General features: G+C 41.6%; 1 protein-coding gene across 2 annotated transcripts in view; it reads left to right on the top strand.

The window, feature by feature from the left end:
• The window catches only part of CycY (cyclin Y), an 83,585-nt gene that overhangs the window by 39,016 nt on the left and 21,166 nt on the right, over nt 1–23,403 (top strand). For both annotated transcript variants that reach the window (XM_071657925.1, XM_071657926.1), the window contains exons 5-6: nt 2,062–2,250; nt 15,239–15,372. In XM_071657925.1, the coding sequence (XP_071514026.1) occupies nt 2,062–2,250; nt 15,239–15,372 (323 nt within the window). The remainder of the gene's footprint in view (nt 1–2,061; nt 2,251–15,238; nt 15,373–23,403) is intronic.

Here is a 23,403-nt window from a genome sequence, read left to right as displayed (position 1 = left end):
AAGAGGAAACATAAGAAAGGACCAGGCAGGGAGGGCTCATCCTCCTCGAAGGCTTAGACTGGGGTGTTTGAATGTGTGTGAATGTTACCAAGATGAGAGGAGATGAGAGATGGGTAGTATCTTTGATGAAAGACATATGGAGAGAATGAGTCAGGAAAGGATGACAAACAGTATATATATGTGTCAGAGGTGGAGGGTACAAGGAGAAGCAGGAGACCAAATTGGAGGTGGAAAGATGGAGTGAAAAAGATTTTGAGCGATTGGGGCCTGAACATGCAGGAGGGTGATAGGCGTGCAAGGAATAGAGTGAATTGGAACGATGTGGTTTTCCAGGGTCATCTTACTGTCAATGGATTGAACTAGGGCATGTGAAGCGTCTGGGGTAAACCATGGAAAGTTTTGTTGGGCCTGGATGTGGAAAGGGAGCTGTGGTTTCGGTGCATTATACATGACAGCTAGAGACTGAGTGTGAACAAATGTGGCCTTTGTTTCTTCTTAGTGCTACCTCGCGCGCGTGTAGGGGGAGGGGGTTGTCATTTCATGTGTGGCAGGGTAGCGGGAATAAATAAAGGCGGCCAGTATGAATTATTTACATGTGTATATATGTATATGTCTTTTTTGACTGAGTTTGGTAAAGTGTGTGAAAGAAGAAAGTTAAGAGTAAATGTGAATACGAGCAAGGTTATTAGGTACAGTAGGGTTGAGGGTCAAGTCAGTTGGGAGGTAAGTTTGAATGGAGAAAAACTGGAGGAAGTAAAGTGTTTTAGATATCTGGGAGTGGATCTGGCAGCGGATGGAACCATGGAAGTGGAAGGAAATCATAGTGTGGGGGAGGGGGCAAAAATCCTGGGAGCCTTGAAGAATGTGTGGAAGTCGAGAACATTATCTCGGAAAGCAAAAATGGGTATGTTTGAAGGAATAGTGGTTCCAACAATGTTGTATGGTTGCGAGGCGTGCGCTATGGATAGAGTTGTGCGCAGGAGGGTGGATGTGCTGGAAATGAGATGTTTGAGGACAATGTGTGGTGTGAGGTGGTTTGATCGAGTAAGTAATGTAAGGGTAAGAGAGATGTGTGGAAATAAAAAGAGCATGGTTGAGAGAGCAGAAGAGGGTGTTTTGAAATGGTTTGGGCACATGGAGAGAATGAGTGAGGAAAGATTGACCAAGAGGATATATGTGTCGGAGGTGGAGGGAACGAGGAGAAGTGGGAGACCAAATTGGAGGTGGAAAGATGGAATGAAAATGATTTTGAGTGATCGGGGCCTGAACATGCAGGAGGGTGAAAGGCGGGCAAGGAATAGAGTGAATTGGATCGATGTGGTATACTGGGGTTGACGTGCTGTCAGTGGATTGAATCAGGGCATGTGAAGCGTCTGGGGTAAACCATGGAAAGTTGTGTGGGGCCTGGATGTGGAAAGGGAGCTGTGGTTTTGGGCATTATTGCATGACAGCTAGAGACTGAGTGTGAACGAGTGTGGCCTTTGTTGTCTTTTCCTAGCGCTACCTTGCATACATGAGGGGGGGAGGGGATGGTATTCCATGTGTGGCGAGGCGGCGATGGGAATGAATAAAAGGCAGACAGTGTGAATTGTGTGCATGGGTATATATGGATGTGTCTGTGTGTGTATATATATGTGTACATTGAGATGTATAGGTGGGTATATTTGCGTGTGTGGACGTGTATGTATATACATGTGTATGGGGGTGGGTTGGGCCATTTCTTTCGTTTGTTTCCTTGCGCTACCTCACAAACGCAGGAGACAGCGGCAAAAAAAAAAAATATGTATATGTTGAAATGCACAGGTATGTATATGTGCGTGTGTGGATTTGTATGTATATACATGTGTATGTGGGTGGGTTAGGCCATTCTTTTGTCTGTTTCCTTGCATTACCTCGCTAACACGGGAGACAGCGACAAAGTATAATACTGATAATGATAAAATGGTTTTTTAAGTCTTATTTAAGATTACACAGTTGATATAGTGAGAATATGTGGATACTCTCATCATATACAGGGACAGTAGCTAATAACTTTATCACCAACTTATATTCTCCCACTAGTTGGACGATGGCCGGACATTGAAGAAATCTTCATCATGTTCGACCATTTATCTGGATGATTCTACTGTGTCGCAGCCAAATCTGAAAAACACAATCAAGTGTGTAGCACTTGCAATTTACTACCACATCAGAAATCGAACTGATAATCGTATACTGGATATTTTTGATGAGAAACTTCATCCTCTGACTGTAAGTTCTGTGTTATTCCTGTTTGGTCCTTTGAAATTGGGGGATTTTTAATATTACATTGGCTGATTGTAACTTGAGCATTTTTCAGGTATTAATTCTTATTTCAGTCATTTAGTGAAGTAAGTAGTTGGTAGGCAACTACCAACCAGGAATTTATACTACCAATAATACCTGCCTAGGTATCTGGAGGGTCATTGGGGCCTGGGTAGTGAACCAGCACTTCAGTTGTCAAGTTTCACTCCATTGACCCAGGTAGCTGTCTATTCTTTCTGCCTCACCTGCATGTGGAGTGCTAGCATTGTGTCCACAGACATACAATTTGTTCTTGTCTCACAGAATACTTGACAACACTCAACTCATTCTTCGTAACTTTAGATTTTTCACTGGTGAGTGCTGTGTCAGCCCTGCCTTTTAGCAAAATAGTTGGAGCAATAGGTAGAAATGGTATGTAGAAATATTAGCCAGAAGTAATTGGTAGGAATGTTAACAGGGAGCATTAGGCAGAAGTAGGTTGGAACAATAGGTAAATAGGTAATGGTAGCAGCTGGGAATATTAGGTAGTACTTGGTAGGAACATTAGGTAGGAGCCTCTGAAAACACTGCTTTAGAGTTGCCCTCTGCCAGTGTTAAGGGTGAGGCACTATAAGCTAAGAAGCAGTACTGGAATTCATCAGTCATGGAGACTTTTGCCATGGCCACCTCCCTCAGGTTGATGGAGAAGTAGCTAGATTTACATTTAAAAGGAACATTTACAGTCACATTTTAGCGTGGGTAACTGCATGGATTGCATTTTTTGCATTTCTTTTTATAATGACCGACTTGGGCAAAAACTGCATGATGCAAAGGCCATCTTGGCTGAAAGAAATGAAATGAGGGAAAAAAGTAGAAATTAATCAGAGTTCGGCAGGTGTTTATAGACCTAATACCTAAAGGTAAAAAGTACATAGGAAGTGGGAAGGTGAAAATTTTAGAGATTTAAGGGAAAAAGGAGTTTTCATAACACTCAGATCTTGAATATCTGGTCTCCTTACTAAATTTGTGGGATGCAGCAGTCAGATTCATGCTATGGGAGCAGAGGCTGGGGACCCATGTAGACATCTCACAGGAACAGTTATGAAAACAATATATGTAAATATGAGTGAGAGTAGCAATATTGCATCAAATAGAATGGGATGGTTAAAGAGAGGTGATACCAGGAGAATGATTGAGACAGAAAGCCCTCATATTCTCCATTCAGTGATTTAGAGCATAACTCCCTCCCTACCCATATACCTGATCACTTTGACCACTCTCCTAACTTTCTGGATTTGTTTTTTACCTCATGTCCATCCTGCTGTACATACACAATATCACCCCCAATTGGTTCATCTGATCACACTCTCATAAATGTATCTGTTCTAATGGCACCTCTTCCTCCTGCAGCCCCTTCTAAGCATAAATACTGGCACCACAACAAAGCTGACTGGAATAGCTTACATAACTTCTTTTCTGACTTTCTGTGGGTAAATTACTGTCTCTCATGTGCTGATGCTTCTGTCTCTGCCAAATGCATAGCAGAGGATATTCTTTTGGGAATGGAAGCATTCATCCCCTCTGCCTCTAGGATGACCTCTTCTTCCAACCCATGGTTCAACCATTCCTGTTATGAGGCCAATCAGGCAAGGGATCAGGCATATTGGACTTGGAAAAACTCTCCTTTCTCTTGCTCCCATTCTGCTTTTATCACTACCCCAAATCACTGCAAGCACGTTATCCGTGAGGCAAAGTGTTCCTTTATTCAAAGGAAGTATGATAACCTCTCCTCATCATCCACTGATTGGTCTATCTGATCTTTAGCTAAAGACATCTCTAACAACTTCTGTTGCTCTATTTTTCCTTCACTTTTCTGTCCTGACGGTACTATAGCTGTCTCTCCCATTGACAAAGCAATTCTGTGGTTTCTGTTTCTCCTTTCTCATTCAACTCCATCGTAGATGACTTTAACATTCTTTCACCCCTTGATGATCCTCTTACTAATCCTATTCCTCCTTCCGTAATCTCCTCTTGGACTCTCCTAAAAGCACTTCTTTCTCTGGACACAAGCAAGGCCTATGGTCCTGATTTGATTTGTGCCGGTGTCCCCGGCAGATTTATTGTGCACTCCATGCTCATCCTGTGTACGGTAGAGCAAAAGGATTATGGGTTACAAAGAATCTTATTCAGACCCTAGTGGGTTGATATTATGTAAGATGTTACAATTCATATTTCAGTACATAGTTTCATATTGTAAGTTTTACGGACTAGTTGCAAGATGTGGATACAAACTTAAAATTTCAGGTGTCCAATTATTAACATTAAGGTGTTGTGACATTTCTTGCAGGGTTTGGATCTATTCTAAAAGGCTCTATTTTTCACATTCTGAGACATAGTGTTCTAGTTTGTGTCCCAGTTTTTGACCACAAACTTTACAATTCACACGGTTAACATCTCCAGTTAGGCCAGAGCACCAATAGTACCTGTAGCCTAGCCTTAGTCTGGCAGTTACTACATCATGTAATCTGCTGATCTTATTACTTTTTCCATATACAAGTTTTACTTTACACATTACACTGTGATGGAAAATGTTTCTACTTATGCTTATCTGAGCTCATCTTCGTGCTTCAAAGAAGTTAATTAGTTCTGTTCTGATTGCAGTTTTGAGGGTTGTAACTGACAATCCAACATTGTTTTCAGCATCACCTTTACTTGTACAAGTTTGGTTTAAGCGTCATCTTTTTCATGCTCATGGAGGCTTCTATGAGAAGGAATCTATAATTTGATCTGAATCCCCTGAGAAATAATTGTTGAGTGTTTGTGTCTGGCCTCAGAGACCAGCATGTTACATTCTGATCTTAGGGTGTTAAGGGCAAGTAGTGAAGATAAAGAGTCAGAGATAGTTAAGCTTCCTGTGGCATTAATTTCTACCTGCTTAAGAGTGATATGTGTGGCAGACAGTTTAGTTTGTAGAGTAGATGCCCAGCTGTTTATTCTAACATTTTTCTCTAATCTATTACCATTGGGCTTGATCACAATGGCAGCACTGCCTGCCCTCCCAGTGGCAGAGTTGCGAGAACATCAGTATAGATGCACAGGGTTATGTTATTATCAGTTTGGAGTTTATAATTTTCCTTCAAGCTCTTCCTGCAGTTTATATTTTTCCAGTTCTTATTTTTGTTATCTTTTTTGATTTTCATTCTTACCCATTTTAGGGAAACCATGAAATGACAGGTTGCAGTATCTCGTGGGTATTGTAGTCTAAATGTTCATAAGGGCAAGAGGTGTGCATATAATGAAGTGAATGAGAGTGATGTGGTGTATGTGTTGTTATAAAGCTGAATTAGTGCATAAGAAGTGTTCAAGGTAAAACAAGAGTAGTCTGTTGGGCTGTGGGTGAAAGGCTCTGGTTTTAGTACATATCACATAGATATTAGATGTGTAGATGAGGCCATTGTTCTCCCTTTTCCTGATACCACCTTGTAGAAGCAAGAGAGGTAGTTTGGGTTGAAAAAGATATCTCCTAATTTTGATAGCAGCATATGGAACCATGGAAGCAGAAGTGAGTCACAGGGGAGGGGGGCAAATGTTTTGGGAGCGAAGAATTATGTGTGGAAGGAGGCAACATTATCTCGAAGAGGAAAGTATGTATGTTTGAAGGAATAGTAGTTCCAACAATGTTATATGGTTGCGGGGTAGCGATGCTGTTTTTTGTTGGTTGGGTAGCGACAGGTATGGATGAAGGCAAGTATGAATATGTACATGTGTATATATGTATATGTCTGTGTATGTGTATGTATATGTTGATATGTATATGTATGTATATGTCCGTATATGGGTGTTTATTTATATTCATATATATGTGTATATATGAGTGGATCGGCCATTCTTCATCTGTTTCCTGGCTCTACATCGCTGACGCAGGAAGCAGCAATTAAGTATAATAATGATAATAATAATAATGATAATAATAATAATAATAATGATAATGATAATGGTGATAATGATAATGATAATGATATTTTTTATATTTATTATACTGTGGAAGGTATTAAGAATATATGGTGTGGGAGGCAAGTTGTTAGAAGCAGTGAAAAGTTTTTATCGAGGATGTAAGGCATGTGTACGTGTAGGAAGAGAGGAAAGTGATTGGTTCTCAGTGAATGTAGGTTTGCGGCAGGGGTGTGTGATGTCTCCATGGTTGTTTAATTTGTTTATGGATGGGGTTGTTAGGGAGGTAAATGCAAGAGTCCTGGAAAGAGGGGCAAGTATGAAGTCTGTTGGGGATGAGAGAGCTTGGGAAGTGAGTCAGTTGTTGTTCGCTGATGATACAGCGCTGGTGGCTGATTCATGTGAGAAACTGCAGAAGCTGGTGACTGAGTTTGGTAAAGTGTGTGGAAGAAGAAAGTTAAGAGTAAATGTGAATAAGAGCAAGGTTATTAGGTACAGTAGGGTTGAGGGTCAAGTCAATTGGGAGGTGAGTTTGAATGGAGAAAAACTGGAGGAAGTGAAGTGTTTTAGATATCTGGGAGTGGATCTGTCAGCGGATGGAACCATGGAAGCGGAAGTGGATCATAGGGTGGGGGAGGGGGCGAAAATTTTGGGAGCCTTGAAAAATGTGTGGAAGTCGAGAACATTATCTCGGAAAGCAAAAATGGGTATGTTTGAAGGAATAGTGGTTCCAACAATGTTGTATGGTTGCGAGGCGTGGGCTATGGATAGAGTTGTGCGCAGGAGGATGGATGTGCTGGAAATGAGATGTTTGAGGACAATGTGTGGTGTGAGGTGGTTTGATCGAGTAAGTAACGTAAGGGTAAGAGAGATGTGTGGAAATAAAAAGAGCGTGGTTGAGAGAGCAGAAGAGGGTGTTTTGAAATGGTTTGGGCACATGGAGAGAATGAGTGAGGAAAGATTGACCAAGAGGATATATGTGTCGGAGGTGGAGGGAACGAGGAGAAGAGGGAGACCAAATTGGAGGTGGAAAGATGGAGTGAAAAAGATTTTGTGTGATCGGGGCCTGAACATGCAGGAGGGTGTAAGGAGGGCAAGGAATAGAGTGAATTGGAGCGATGTGGTATACAGGGGTTGACGTGCTGTCAGTGGAGTGAATCAAGGCATGTGAAGCGTCTGGGGTAAACCATGGAAAGCTGTGTAGGTATGTATATTTGCGTGTGTGGACGTGTGTATGTACATGTGTATGGGGGGGGGGTTGGGCCATTTCTTTCGTCTGTTTCCTTGCGCTACCTCGCAAACGCGGGAGACAGCGACAAAGTATAAAAAAAAAAAAAAAAAAAAAAAACTTAGTTGCTGTCTCCCGTGTTAGAGCGGTAGTGCAAGAGAACAGACAAAAGAATAGCCCAACCCACACATACACATGTATATATACATAAACGCCCATACACGCACATATACATACTTATACATTTCAATGTATACATACAGAGACTATTATTTCATTTATTATTATACTTTGTCACTGTCTCCCACGTTAGTGAGGTAGCACAAGGAAACAGATGAAAGAATGGCCCAACTCACCCACATACACATGTATATACATAAACACCCACACATGCACATATACATACCTATACATTTCAACGCATACATACATATACATACAAAGACATATACATATACTATTTATTTGATATTTATTTTGCTTTGTCGCCCTCTCCCGCGTTAGCGAGGTAGCGCAAGGAAACAGATGAAAGAATGGCCCAACCCACCCACATACACATGTATGTACATACTCGTCCACACACGCAAAAATATATACCTATACATCTCAACATATACATATATATATATACACACACACACATATACATATATACACATGTACATAATGCATACTGTCTGCCTTTATTCATTCCCATCGCCACCCCGCCACACATGGAATAACAACCCCCTCCCCCCTCATGTGTGCGAGGTAGCGCTAGGAAAAGACAACAAAGGCCCCATTCGTTCACACTCAGTCTCTAGCTGTCATGTAATAATGCACCGAAACCACAGCTCCCTTTCCACATCCAGGCCCCACAGAACTTTCCATGGTTTACCCCAGATGCTTCACATGCCCTGGTTCAATCCATTGACAGAACGTCGACCCCGGTATACCACATCGTTCCAATTCACTCTATTCCTTGCACGCCTTTCATCCTCCTGCATGTTCAGGCCCCGATCACTCAAAATCTTTTTCACTCCATCTTTCCACCTCCAATTTGGTCTCCCACTTCTCCTTGTTCCCTCCACCTCTGACACATATATCCTATTGGTCAATCTTTCCTCACCTATTCTCTCCATGTGACCAAACCATTTCAAAACACCCTCTTCTGCTCAGTCAACCACACTCTCTTTATTACCACACATCTCTCTTACCCTTACATTACTTACTCGATCAAACCACCTCACACCACATATTGTCCTCAAACATCTCATTTCCAGCACATCCACCCTCCTCCACACAACTCTATCCATAGCGCACGCCTTGCAACCATACAACAATGTTGGAACCACTATTCCTTCAAACATACCCATTTTTGCTTTCTGAGATAATGTTCTCGACTTCCACACATTTTTCAAGGCTCCCAGAATTTTCGCCCCCTCCCCCACCCTATGATTCACCTCCACTTCCATGGTTCCATCCGCTGCCAAATCCACTCCCAGATATCTAAAACACTTTACTTCCTCCAGTTTTTCTCCATTCAAACTTACCTCCCAATTGACTTGACCCTCAACCCTACTGTACCTAATAACCTTGCTCTTATTCACATTTACTCTCAACTTTCTTCTTTTACACACCTTACCAAACTCAGTCACCAGCTTCTGCAGTTTCTCACATGAATCAGCCACCAGCGCTGTATCATCAGCGAACAACAACTGACTCACTTCCCAAGCTCTCTCATCCACAACAGACTGCATACTTGCCCCTCTTTCCAAAACTCTTGCATTCACCTCCCTAACAACTCCATCCATAAACAAATTAAACAACCATGGAGACATCACACACCCCTGCCGCAAACCTACATTCACTGAGAACCAATCACTTTCCTCTCCTCCTACACGTACACATGCCTTACATCCTCGATAAAAACTTTTCACTGCTTCTAACAACTTGCCTTCCACACCATATATTCTTGATACCTTCCACAGAGCATCTCTATGAACTCTGTCAACTCTATCATATGCCTTCTCCAGATCCATAAATGCTACTTACAAATCCATTTGCTTTTCTAAGTATTTCTCGCATACATCCTTCAAAGCAAACACCTGATCCACACAACCTCTACCACTTCTGAAACCACACTGCTCTTCCCCAATCTGATGCTCTGTACATGCCTTCACCCTCTCAATCAATACCCTCCCATATAATATACCAGGAATACTCAACAAACTTATACCTCTGTAATTTGAGCACTCACTCTTATCTCCTTTGCCTTTGTACAATGGCACTATGCAAGCATTCCACCAATCCTCAGGCACCTCACCATGAATCATACATACATTAAATAACCTTACCTACCAGTCAACGATACAGTCACCCCCTTTTTTAATAAATTCCACTGCAATACCATCCAAACCCGCTGCCTTGCCGGCTTTCATCTTCCGCAAAGCTTTTACTACCTCTTCTCTGTTTACCAAATCATTTTCTCTAACCTTCTCACTTTGCATACCACCTCGACCAAAACACCCTATATCTGCCACTCTGTCATCAAACACATTCAACAAACCTTCAAAATACTCACTCCATCTCCTTCTCACATCACCACTACTTGTTATCACCTCCCCATTAGCCTCCTTCACTGAAGTTCCCATTTGCTCCCTTGTCTTATGCACTTTATTTATCTCCTTCCAAAACGTCTTTTTATTATCCCTAAAATTTAATGATACTATCTCACCCCAACTTTCATTTGCCCTCTTTTTCACCTCTTGCACCTTTCTCTTGACTTCCTGCCTCTTTCTTTTATACATCTCCCACTCATTTGCATTTTTTCCCTGCAGAAATCGTCCAAATGCCTCTCTCTTCTCTTTCACTGATAATCTTTTTTCTTCATCCCACCACTCACTACCCTTTCTAATCTGCCCACCTCCCACGCTTCTCATGCCACAAGCATCTTTTGCGCAAGCCATCACTGCTTCCCTAAATAAATTCCATTCCTCCCCCACTCCCCTTACCTCCTTTGTTCTCACCTTTTTCCGTTCTGTACTCAGTCCCTCCTGGTACATCCTCACACAAGTCTCCTTCCCAAGCTCACTTACTGTCACCACTCTCTTCACCCCAACATTCTCTCTTCTTTTCTGAAAACCTCTACAAATCTTCACCTTCGCCTATGATCAGACATCCCTCCAGTTGTTCCTCTCAGCACATTAACATCCAAAAGTCTCTCTTTCGCGCGCCTATCAATTAACACGTGATCCAATAACTCTCTCTGGCCATCTCTCCTACTTACATATGTATACTTATGTATATCTCTCTTTTTAAACCAGGTATTCCCAATCACCAGTCCTTTTTCAGCACATAAATCTACAAGCTCTTCATTTCCATTTACAACACTGAACACCCAGTGTACACCAATTATTCCCTCAGCTGCCACATTACTCACTTTTACATTCAAATCACCCATCACTATAACCCGATCTCGTGCATCAAAACCACTAACACACTCATTCAGCTGCTCCCAAAACACTTGCCTCTCATGATCTTTCTTCTCATGCCCAGGTAAATATGCACCAATAATCACCCATCTCTCTCCATCAACTTTCAGTTTTACCTATATCAATCTAGAATTTACTTTCTTACACTCTATCACATACTCCCACCACTCCTGTTTCATGACTAGTGCTACTCCTTCCCTTGCTCTTGTCCTCTCACCAACCCCTGACTTTACTCCCAAAACATTCCCAAACCACTCTTCCCCTTTACCCTTGAGCTTCGTTTCACTCAGAGCCAAAGCATCCAGGTTCCTTTCCTCAAACATACTACCTATCTCTCCTTTTTTCTCATCTTGGTTACATCCACATACATTTAGACACCACAATCTGAGCCTTCGAGGAGGATGAGCACTCCCCACATGACTCCTTCTTCTGTTTCCCCTTTTAGAAAGTTAAAATACAAGGAGGGGAGGGTTTCTGGCCCCCCGTTCCCGTCCCCTTTCGTCGCCTTCCACGACACGTGAGGAATGCGTGGGAAGTATTCATTCTCCCCTATCCCCAGGGATACATATGTACACATGTACTTAGTCATACATGCTGCCTTCATCCATTCCTGCCACCGCCTCGCCACCCATGAAATGACACCCCCTCCCCCCCTGTGTGTGCGCGAGGTAGTGCTAGGAAAAGACAACAAAGATCACATTCGTTCACACTCAGTCTCTAGCTGTCATGTGTAATGCACCGAAACCACAGCTCCTTTTCCACATCCAGGCCCCACAGAACTTTCCATGGTTTACCCCAGACGTCACATGCCCTGGTTCAATCCATTGATGGCATGTCAACCCTGGTATACCACATTGTTCCAATTCACTCTATTCCTTGCATGCCTTTCACCCTCCTGCATGTTCAGGCCCTGATCGCTCAAAATCTTTTTCACTCCATCCGTCCACTTCCAATTTGGTCTCCCACTTCTTGTTCCCTCCACTTCTGACATATATATATATATATATACTCTTTCTCAATCTTTCCTCACTCATTCTCTCCATGTGACCAAACCATTTCTATACACCCTCTTCTGCTCTCTCCACCACACCACACTCTTTTTATTACCACACATCTCTCTTACCCTTTCATTACTTACTCAATGAAACCACCCCAATGAAATTTCATTGTTAATCAATGTTGACAGATTTGATTAACCCTGTAACTCCTCACCAGGTTTCCTTTCAGACCCTATGAATCTCAATTTTTCATGTTCTAAAAATATATTTAACCTTACAGTAAAGATATTCACATAGCATCAATGAAAAAGAAATATTTCAAAAGTATAGATTCCCTCACTGATAACACTGACACTGCTTAGAAGTTTTGTAGATGTTCCAGGTCAGTGTACTGAAAAGTGGTGGAGTAAGGTTTGAGTGTCAAGTAAGTAACCACTTTATATGTTTTATCATTTATTTTACCATAACAAAACTGAAAACTGATCATAATTGTTTTTTATTTGGTCTCTTTTTTTTGTTGTAATAGTATGATTTATTAGATATTTTTGAACTTGTTCACTGTTTCCTGTGTGAGCGAGGTAGTGCCAGGAAGAGACAGAGGAAATGCTTCAGTTGCTCACATCCCTTCCCTGGCAATCGTGTAATGCACCAAAACCACAGCCATTTATCCGCAGACCTTTCCATGGTTTTACTTGCTTCACATTCCCTGGTCCAGTCTATTGGCAGTATGTCATTCCCCTTTATACCATATCCAGTGTACACCTGTCACCCTTATGTATTTTCAGGCCCCAGTAACTCAAAATGTTTTTCACTCAGTCCTTCCTTCTCCAACTTGGTCTCTCGTTTTCCTTTTTCCCTCCACATTTGTTGCATACATCCTCAATATCAACCTTCCCTTGGTCATTTTATCCATGTGTTGAAACCGTATCAGCACAACCCCTTCAGCTCTCTCAACCACACATTTCTTATTATCACACTTCTCACTTTCCATTTTGTTAGTTGATCAAACTACCTCACATCACATATATTCTTGAAACACTTCTATCTATCTATGTATATCTCTGATGCTGTTCCCAACTGAAATTCCCTAAAGGGGGGTGGCCATGGCATTAGAGCCTCTATAACTAGTAAACTGCAGTGCTGCTTATTAGCCTTAGGTGCCTCACCTTTAACAGGCCACTGGCGGAGGGCAACTCTTGCGCAGTGTTTGCAGAGGCTCCTACCTAATGTTCCTACCTACCTACCTACTACTTTTATCTGTTTCTTCCAGCATTTTGCCAAAAAGCATGGCTAGTGCATATTGCTCACAGTAGGAAAATCTAGAGTTATGAAGAATAAGCTATGTGAGAAAAGCGTTGTCAGTTGTTATGTATGACAAGGAGAGACTATATGTATATGGACAGAATGTCAGTAGTCCACATGTTGGTAAGCAGAAAGAAAAGACTGCTACCTGGGTCACTTATCCTCCCAATTCCCAGGTGGGTAGTACTGGTACTGTACCACCCTGGTTGTTAGCTGCCTACTAACTATTATCTACTCATATTTCATCTATCTATCCATATCTCTAATGCCTATTCCCTTTGGATATTTGGGAACTCCCGCAAGGAGGGAGCCATGGCAAAAGATTCTCCAGAACTGTTGAACTCCAGTGCCACTTCTTCGCCTTTAGTGCTTCACCATTAATAGGCCACTGGGGAGGGCAACGCTAGTGCAGTGTTTGTAGAGGCTCCTAACTAATGTGTCTACCAAATACTTCTACCTAAAGTGTCTATCTTGTGTCTGCCATTCTAATACATAACTGGGGGTTTGGTTAACCTTAACCCGTTAAAGGTTATTAAGAAAAGATCCTATGTCTAAGCACAGAGTGAAATTCATAAGCTCTCCTCCCAGTGCCCAATGGTAAAAGAGTATGTATTCACATATGTATATGTATCCCTAGAGATAGGGGAGAAAGAATACTTCCCACGTATTCCTTGCATGTCTTAGAAGGCAACTAAATGGGATGGGAGTTGGGGGCTTGCAATCTTCCCTCTGGTTTTTTACTTTTCCAAATGAAGGAACAGAGAAGGGACCAAGTGAGGATTTTCCCTCTAAGGATACAATGTTGGGATTAATACCATCAGGCATACCCAATTTCATCCTTCCAGATAATGCCCTGTCTTTCCAAACATTCATTGATGCTCACAGAACCTTCATCCCTCATCCATTATGTGACCCACTTTCACTTCCCTTGTTCCATTTGCTGCCATGTCCACATTCATTGATGCTCACAGAACCTTCATCCCTCATCCATTATGTGACCCACTTTCACTTCCCTTGTTCCATTTGCTGCCATGTCCATGTCAAGGTCAGGCAGGTGCTTGCAATGCTGCCTTGAGCTGTAGTAGAAACACTTCGTCATGCCTTTTATTTGTCAACTGTCAGTAATGGAGGAGTCATTGTCCTTAAAATTACTCCATGTAATTCGAAGACAGTCATTGTCAGGTAATTCATATCATCTGCTTGCACCTCTGAATCTGACTAACAGTAGCTCAGTTTCTTTACCAGAAAACTTACAAAATTGTGCTGCCATTGACTTGGCTTGGAGATGACTGCTTATGTGAAGAATTTATTATGCACTGCCACCTTGGCAACCACTGAAGCTCAGTGGGCAGTTTTGAAATATAGGGATGAAACACAGTTCATAGATTTTTGTTCATAAGAGTTGCACAGTTCATGTAAATGTTTGTCTAAAGAACACAAGGGGTTAATGAGGCAATTTTTATCGAGATATGGTGTAAATCTTTAGATACTGGTAACAAGAGCAGTTGTAGAATGCTTTTGTGAATTCATGAGTAGATAACCTTTGGGTTATTGATATTCAAAAGTTTCTTGATGTTCCTTACAGTGATCGCAGTGTACAGATTTCATGCAGATTCTTGCTTTGAATATATGAACTGTGAATACAGTATTTATATATATCAACTTGGATAAACAATGCTGCATAAAGGCTGTATACTATTCTTCTTTGTGCTAAGTGGAGTTATTAGTATTAGTATTGCATCAATAAAATTTGTCAGTCTAGCGAAGCATTATATGTAGGGTAAGCCTGCAGGTATAGTTAGTTGAGGTTCTGTGATTTTTATATTTATTGTAATGAGTGCTTCATATTTGCAGACTTAATGATTTGTGCAGGTAAAAACAGTGCTATGAAAGTTAAGTGCAGTAAACCTGCCTTGAGTATATTCCTAATAATTGACATGATGCACTGTTCTCTGGTTATAGGTTAACTACATATTGATAAAGGTTAATAAGATATGTTATTAAGAAAACTTCCTTCATTTCAGAAAGATAGTGTTCCCTCAGACTATGACAGACACAATCCTGAGCATCGGCACATCTACAAGTTTGTGCGTACTCTCTTCAATGCTGCTCAGCTCACGGCGGAGTGTGCAATTATTACGCTAGTTTATTTAGAAAGGTAAGTGGGAATTTTGAAATTTTGATAGAATGTAAAAAAGAGGGCAAATGAGAGTTGGGGTGAGAGAGTATCATTAAATTTTAGGGGTAATAAAAAGATGTTTTAGAAGGAGGTAATTAATTTGCATAGGACAAGAGAACAAATGGGAACATCATTGAAGGAAGCAAGTTGGAAGGTAATAATAGGTATTGATGAAGTGAGAAGATGGAGTGAGTATTTTGAAGGTTTGTTGAATGTGTTTGATGATAGAGTGGTATATATAGGGTGTTTTGGTCAGGGTGGTGTGTGAAGTGAGAGGGTCAGGGAGAATGTTATGGTAAAGAGAGAAGAGGTAGTGAAAGCTTTGTGGAAAATGAAAGCAGGCAAGGTGGCGGGTTTAGATGGTATTGCAGTGGAATTTATTGAAAAAGGGGATGACTGTGTTGTTGATTGGTTGGTAAGGATATTCAGTGTATGTATTGGTCATGTTGAAGTCCCAGAGGATTGGCAGAATGCTTGCGTAATGCCACTGTACAAAGGCAAAGGGGATAAAGGTGATTGTTCATACCACAGAGGCACAAGTTTGTTGAGTATTCCTGGGAAATTATATAGGAGGGTATTGATTGAGAGGGTGAAGGCATGTACAGAGCATCAGACTGGGGAAGAGCAGTGTGGTTCAGAAGTGGTAAAGGATGTGTGGATCAGGTGTTTGCTTTGAAGAATGTATGTGAGAAATACTCAGAAAAACAGATGTATTTGTATGTAGCTCTTATGGATCTGGAGAAGGCATATGATAGGGTTGATAGAGATGCTTTGTGGAAGGTTATAAGAGTATATGGTGTGGGAGGTAAGTTGCTAGAAGTAGTGAAAAGTTTTTAGTAAGGATGTAAGGCATGTGTACGAGTAGGAAGAGAGGAGAGTGATTGGTTCTCAGTGACTGTTGGTCTGTGGCAGGGGTTTGTGATGTCCCCATGGTTGTTTGATTTGTTTATGGATGGGTGGTAAGGGAGGTAAATGCAAGATTTTTGGAGAGAGGGGCAAGTATGCCATCTGTTGAAGATGAGATGGCCTGGGAAGTGAGTCAGTTGTTGCTCACCGATGATACAGCTCTCGTGGCTGATTCGTGTGAGAAATTGCTGAAGTTGGTTACTGAGTTTAGAAAAGTGTGTGAAAGGATAATGTTGAGAGTAAATGAGTTAATTGAGAGTTGTGGTTTCGTACATTACACATGACAACCAGAGATTGTGTGAATGAATGTCGCCTTTTTGTCTTTTCCTGGCACTATATTGCTTGGGAGGATGCTGCCTCCTGTGTGGCAGGGTGGCAATGGGAATGGATGAAGGCAGCAAGTATGAATATGTATTTGTGTATGTGTGTATCTGTCTCTGTATGTATATGTATGTATACGTTGAAATGTATATGTATGTATATATGCGTGGGAGTGGGAGACGTATAAAAGAAAGAGACAGGAGGTCAAGAGAAAGGTGCAAGAGGTGAAAAAAAGGGCAAATGAGAGTTGGGGTGAGAGAGTATCATTAAATTTTAGGGAGAATAAAAAGATGTTCTGGAAGGAGGTAAATAAAGTGCGTAAGACAAGGGAGCAAATGGGAACTTCAGTGAAGGGCGCAAGTGGGGAGGTGATAACAAGTAGTGGTGATGTGAGAAGGAGATGGAGTGAGTATTTTGAAGGTTTGTTGAATGTGTTTGATGATAGAGTGGCAGATATAGGGTGTTTTGGTCGAGGTGGTGTGCAAAGTGCGAGGGTTAGGGAAAATGAGTTGGTAAACAGAGAAGAGGTAGTAAAAGCTTTGCGGAAGATGAAAGCCGGCAAGGCAGCAGGTTTGGATGGTATTGCAGTGGAATTTATTAAAAAAGGGGTGACTGTATTGTTGACTGGTTGGTAAGGTTATTTAATGTATGTATGACTCATGGTGAGGTGCCTGAGGATTGGCGGAATGCGTGCATAGTGCCATTGTACAAAGGCAAAGGGGATAAGAGTGAGTGCTCAAATTACAGAGGTATAAGTTTGTTGAGTATTCCTGGCAAATTATATGGGAGGGTATTGATTGAGAGGGTGAAGGCATGTACAGAGCATCAGATTGGGGAAAAGCAGTGTGGTTTCAGAAGTGGTAGAGGATGTGTGGATCAGGTGTTTGCTTTGAAGAATGTATGTGAGAAATACTTAGAAAAGCAAATGGATTTGTATGTAGCATTTATGGATCTGGAGAAGGCATATGATAGAGTTGATAGAGATGCTCTGTGGAAGGTATTAAGAATATATGGTGTGGGAGGCAAGTTGTTAGAAGCAGTGAAAAGTTTTTATCGAGGATGTAAGGCATGTGTACGTGTAGGAAGAGAGGAAAGTGATTGGTTCTCAGTGAATGTAGGTTTGCAGCAGGGGTGTGTGATGTCTCCATGGTTGTTTAATTTGTTTATGGATGGGGTTGTTAGGGAGGTGAATGCAAGAGTTTTGGAAAGAGGGGCAAGTATGAAGTCTGTTGGGGATGAGAGAGCTTGGGAAGTGAGTCAGTTGTTGTTCGCTGATGATACAGAGCTGGTGGCTGATTCATGTGAGAAACTGCAGAAGCTGGTGACTGAGTTTGGTAAGGTGTGTGAAAGAAGAAAGTTAAGAGTAAATGTGAATAAGAGCAAGGTTATTAGGTACAGTAGGGTTGAGGGTCAATTCAATTGGGAGGTGAGTTTGAATGGAGAAAAACTGGAGGAAGTAAAGTGTTTTAGATATCTGGGAGTGGATCTGGCAGCGGATGGAACCATGGAAGCGGAAGTGGATCATAGGGTGGGGGAGGGGGCGAAAATTCTGGGAGCCTTGAAGAATGTGTGGAAGTCGAGAACATTATCTCGGAAAGCAAAAATGGGTATGTTTGAAGGAATAGTGGTTCCAACAATGTTGTATGGTTGCGAGGCGTGGACTATGGATAGAGTTGTGCGCAGGAGGATGGATGTGCTGGAAATGAGATGTTTGAGGACAATGTGTGGTGTGAGGTGGTTTGATCGAGTAAGTAACGTAAGGGTAAGAGAGATGTGTGGAAATAAAAAGAGCGTGGTTGAGAGAGCAGAAGAGGGTGTTTTGAAATGGTTTGGCCACATGGAGAGAATGAGTGAGGAAAGATTGACCAAGAGGATATATGTGTCGGAGGTGGAGGGAACGATGAGAAGAGGGAGACCAAATTGGAGGTGGAAAGATGGAGTGAAAAAGATTTTGTGTGATCGGGGCCTGAACATGCAGGAGGGTGAAAGGAGTGCAAAGAATAGAGTGAATTGGAGCGATGTGGTATACCGGGGTTGACGTGCTGTCAGTGGATTAAATCAAGGCATGTGTATGGGGGTGGGTTGGGCCATTTCTTTCGTCTGTTTCCTTGCGCTACCTCGCAAACGCGGGAGACAGCGACAAAGCAAAAAAAAAAAAAAAAAAATATGTGTGTATGGGTGTTTATATGTATATATATATATATGTGTGTGTGTGTATGTGATTAGTTGGACCATTCTTCATCTGTTTCCTTGCGCTACCTCGGTGACACAGGAAACAGCAGTGAAGTATAATAAAAGATAATGACATATTTATAATTTATTTATTTTATTTATTTTGCTTTGTCGCTGTTTCCCGCGTTAGCGAGGTAGCGCAAGGAAACGGATGAAAGAATGGCCCAACCGACTCACATACACATGTATATTAATACACGTCCACGCACGCAAATATACATACCTATACATCTCAACGTATACATATATATACACACACACAGACATGTACATATATACACATGTACATAATTCATACTGTCTGCCTTTACTCATTCCCATTGCCACCCTGCCACACATGAAAATAACCACCACCTCCCCCCCTCATGTAGCGCTAGGAAAAGACAACAAAGGCCATATTCGTTCACACTCAGTCTCTAGCTGTCATGTAATAATGCACCGAAACCACAGCTCCCTTTCCACATCCAGGCCCCACAGAACTTTCCATGGTTTACCCCAGATGCTTCACATGCCCTGGTTCAATCCATTGACAGCACATCGACCCTGGTATACCACATAGTTCCAATTCACTCTTTTCCTTGTATGCCTTTCACCCTCCTGCATGTTCAGGCTCCGATCACTCAAAATCTTTTTCACTTCATCTTTCCACCTCCAATTAGGTCTCCCACTTCTCCTTGTTTCCTCCACCTCTGACACATATATCCTCTTGGTCAATCTTTCCTCACTCATTTTCTCCATGTGACCATACCATTTCAAAACACCCTCTTCTGCTCTCTCAACCACACTCTTTCTATTACCACACATCTGTCTTACCCTATTATTACTTACTCGATCAAACCACCTCACACCACATATTGTCCTCAAGCATTTCATTTCCAGCACATCCATCCTCCTCCGCACAACTCTATCTATAGCCCATGCCTCGCAACCATATAACATTGTTGGAACCACTGTTCCTTCAAACATACCCATTTTTGCTTTCCGAGATAATGTTCTCAACTTCTACACATTCTTCAACACGCCCAGAACTTTCACCCCCTCCCCCACCCTATGATTCACTTCAGCTTCCATGGTTCCATCCGCTGCCAAATCCACTCCCAGATATCTAGAACACTTCACTTCCTCCAGTTTTTCTCCATTCAAACTTACCTCCCAACTGACTTGTCCCTCAACCCTACTGTACCTAATATTATTATTACCTTGCTCTTATTCACATTTACTCTCAGCTTTCTTCTTTCACACACTTTACCAAACTCAGTCACCAGCTTCTGCAGTTTCTCACACGAATCAGCCACCAGCGCTGTATCATCAGCAAACAACAACTGACTCACTTCCCAAGCTCTCTCATCCACAACAGACTGCATACTTGCCCCTCTTTCCAAAACTCTTGCATTCATCTCCCTAATAACCCCATCCATAAACAAATTAAACAGCCATGGAGACATCACACACCCCTGCCGCAAACCTACATTCACTGAGAACCAATCACTTTCCTCTCTTCCTGCATGTACACATGCCTTACATCCTCGATAAACACTTTTCACTGCTTCTGACAACTTGCCTACCACATCATATATTCTTGATACCTTCCACTGGGCATCTCTATCAACTCTATCATATGCCTTCTCCAGATCCATAAATGCTACATACAAATCCATTTGCTTTTCTAAGTATTTCTCACAAACATTCTTCAAAGCAAACACCTGATCCACACATCCTCTACCACTTCTGAAACCACACTGCACTTCCCCCAATCTGATGCTCTGTACATGCCTTCACCCTCTCAATCAATACCCTCCCATATAATTTCCCAGGAATACTCAACAAACTTATACCTCTTTAATTTGAGCACTCACTTTTATCTCCTTTGCCTTTGTACAATGGCACTATGCAAGCATTCTGCCAATCCTCAGGCACCTCACCATGAGTCATACATACATTAGATAACCTTACCAACCAGTCAACAATACAATCACCCCCTTTTTTTAATGAATTCCACTGCAATACCATCCAAACCTGCTACCTTGCTGGCTTTCATTTTCCGCAAAGCTTTTACTACCTCTTCTCTGTTTACCAAATCATTCTCCCTAACCCTCTCACTTTGCACACCACCTCGACCAAAACACCTTATATCTGCCACTCTATCATCAAACACATTCAACATACCTTCAAAATACTCACTCCATCTCCTTTTCACATCACCACTACTTGTTATCACCTCCCCATTTGCTCCCTTCCCTGAAGTTCCCATTGATCCCCTTGTCTTACACACTTTATTTACCTCCTTCTAAAACATCTTTTAATTCTCCCTAAAATTTAATGATACTCTCTCACCCCAACTCTCATTTGCCCTCTTTTTCACCACTTGCACTTTTTTCTTGACTTCCTGCCTCTTTCTTTTATACAACTCCTAGTCATTTCTATTATTTCCGTGCAGAAATTGTCCAAATCCCTCTCTCTTCTCTTTTGCTAACAATCTTACTTCTTCATCCCACCACTCCCTACCCTTTCTAATCTGCCCACCTCTCATACTTCTCATGCCACAAGCATCTTTTGCACAAGCCATCACTGCTTCCCTAAATACATCCCATTCCTCCCCCACTCCCCTTATGTCCTTTGTTCTCACCTTTTTCCATTCTGCACTCAGTCTCTCCTGCTACTTCCTCACACAAGTCTCCTTCCCAAGCTCACTTACTGTCACCGCTCTCTTCACCCCAACATTCTTCTTTTCTGAAAACCTCTACATATCTTCACCTTCGCCTCCACAAGATAGTGATCAGATATCCCTCCAGTTGCACCTCTCAGCACATTAACATCCAAAAATCTCTCGCGCGCATATCAATTAACACGTAATCCAATAACGCTCTCTGGCCATCTCTCCTACTTACATATATATACTTATGTATATCTCTCTTTTTAAACCAGGTATTCCCAATCACCAGTCCTTTTTTAGCACATAAATCTACAAGCTCTTCACCATTTCCATTTACAACACTGAACACCCCATGTACACCAATTATTCCCTCAACTGACACCTTACTCACCTTTGCATTCAAATCACCCATCACTATAACCTGGTCTCGTGCATCAAAACTACTAACACACTGACTCAGCTGCTCCCAAAACACTTGCCTCTCATGATCTTTCTTCTCATGCCCTGGTGCATATGCACCAATAATCACCCATTTCTCTCCATCCACTTTCAGTTTTACCCATATCAATGTAGAGTTTACTTTCTTACACTCTATCACATACTCCCACCACTTCCCTTGTCAGTTAGGTAGCGTCAGGAAACAGGCGAAGAATCGCCCCTCCACTCATATACACATATATATTTATAAATGCCCATACATGCACATATACATACACATACACAGACATATACATACATACACATGTACATGTTCATACTTGCTTGCCTTCATCCATTCCTGGTGCCACCTCTCCCCACAAGAAACAGCATCACTACCCCCCACTTCATCTAGGAAGTGCCAGGAAAACAGACAGAGAAGGCCACATTCGTTCACACTCAGTCTTTAGCTGTCATGTGTGATTTTTTTTTTGAAGCTAAGCTCGGTGAATCTTGTAAGAGCCCACTTAAGTAACATGGTATTGATACAGTGGTGACAGATACTGACTACTTATTATCAGTAATATAATATCAAAAGATATAGGGATATTAGCTACATTAACTGCATTTGTCAGTATGTTTTTGTTCACTTTCTATACCTTTATTCGTACTGTATTATATTTTCTTCACAAGCCTTTCATTGAATATGTCTCTTACATAGCCATGCCATCTTAAAAGGCTTTCTAGCATACATTTTAATATTTTCTTATTATATATCATTCTCATAATTCAGTACCATTTGGAAAAGGTACCCATCCTCTACATGGATGGGTATTAAGAGAGATGAAAGTATGAATAGGGAGAGAGAGAGCAAAGCTTAAGTTTTGTAGAAAGACAGGTTACTGTTAACTTGTTTATTTGTAGAATATTTAGTGTTGCAGTGGTTAGTGAAAAGAAATTTCAGAAGCTGATTGATGAATTTTACTATGTGAAAAAAGGGAATTAAATAGTGGAATTTGCTGTACCCTGTGGAATAAATAAAATAGGGGGTTGAAGTTTAAGGTAAGGATGGGTAATGAACTGTTGGAAGGAGTTAACAAATTTCAGTATCTGGGTTCAGTATTATGTAAACAAGATTTAGTAGAAGAAGGAATGGAGGATAGATCTGGTTAGGGGAGGCAGGCGATTGGATCATGAGGGAGTGTGTGGGGTAAACATGACCATGGATGTAATAGAAAAGACTGAGGGACAGTATAGTCCTGCATGCTGATTGGAAAGATTAAGTATTGCAGCAGTGTATAGTAGATTTGGCTTGTCAAAAAGTGGGACAGACCTTGGTTATGTCGTCACAGAATGGTTCAGTGAAATACCTCGAAGTGGTATTGCCATGTGGAAAGGATGTATGTTGAGGTGATGAAGTTGATATATAACAGTGAAGAAGGAAATAGGGTAATGAAATGGTCAGCATTAGGGGAATGGAA

This window comes from Panulirus ornatus, chromosome 65 (genome assembly GCF_036320965.1).
Source record: "Panulirus ornatus isolate Po-2019 chromosome 65, ASM3632096v1, whole genome shotgun sequence".
Taxonomy (NCBI): Eukaryota; Metazoa; Arthropoda; class Malacostraca; order Decapoda; family Palinuridae; genus Panulirus; species Panulirus ornatus.
The sequence above is the reverse complement of the archived record's forward strand: the minus strand, read 5'-3'. Positions and strand labels throughout refer to the sequence as shown.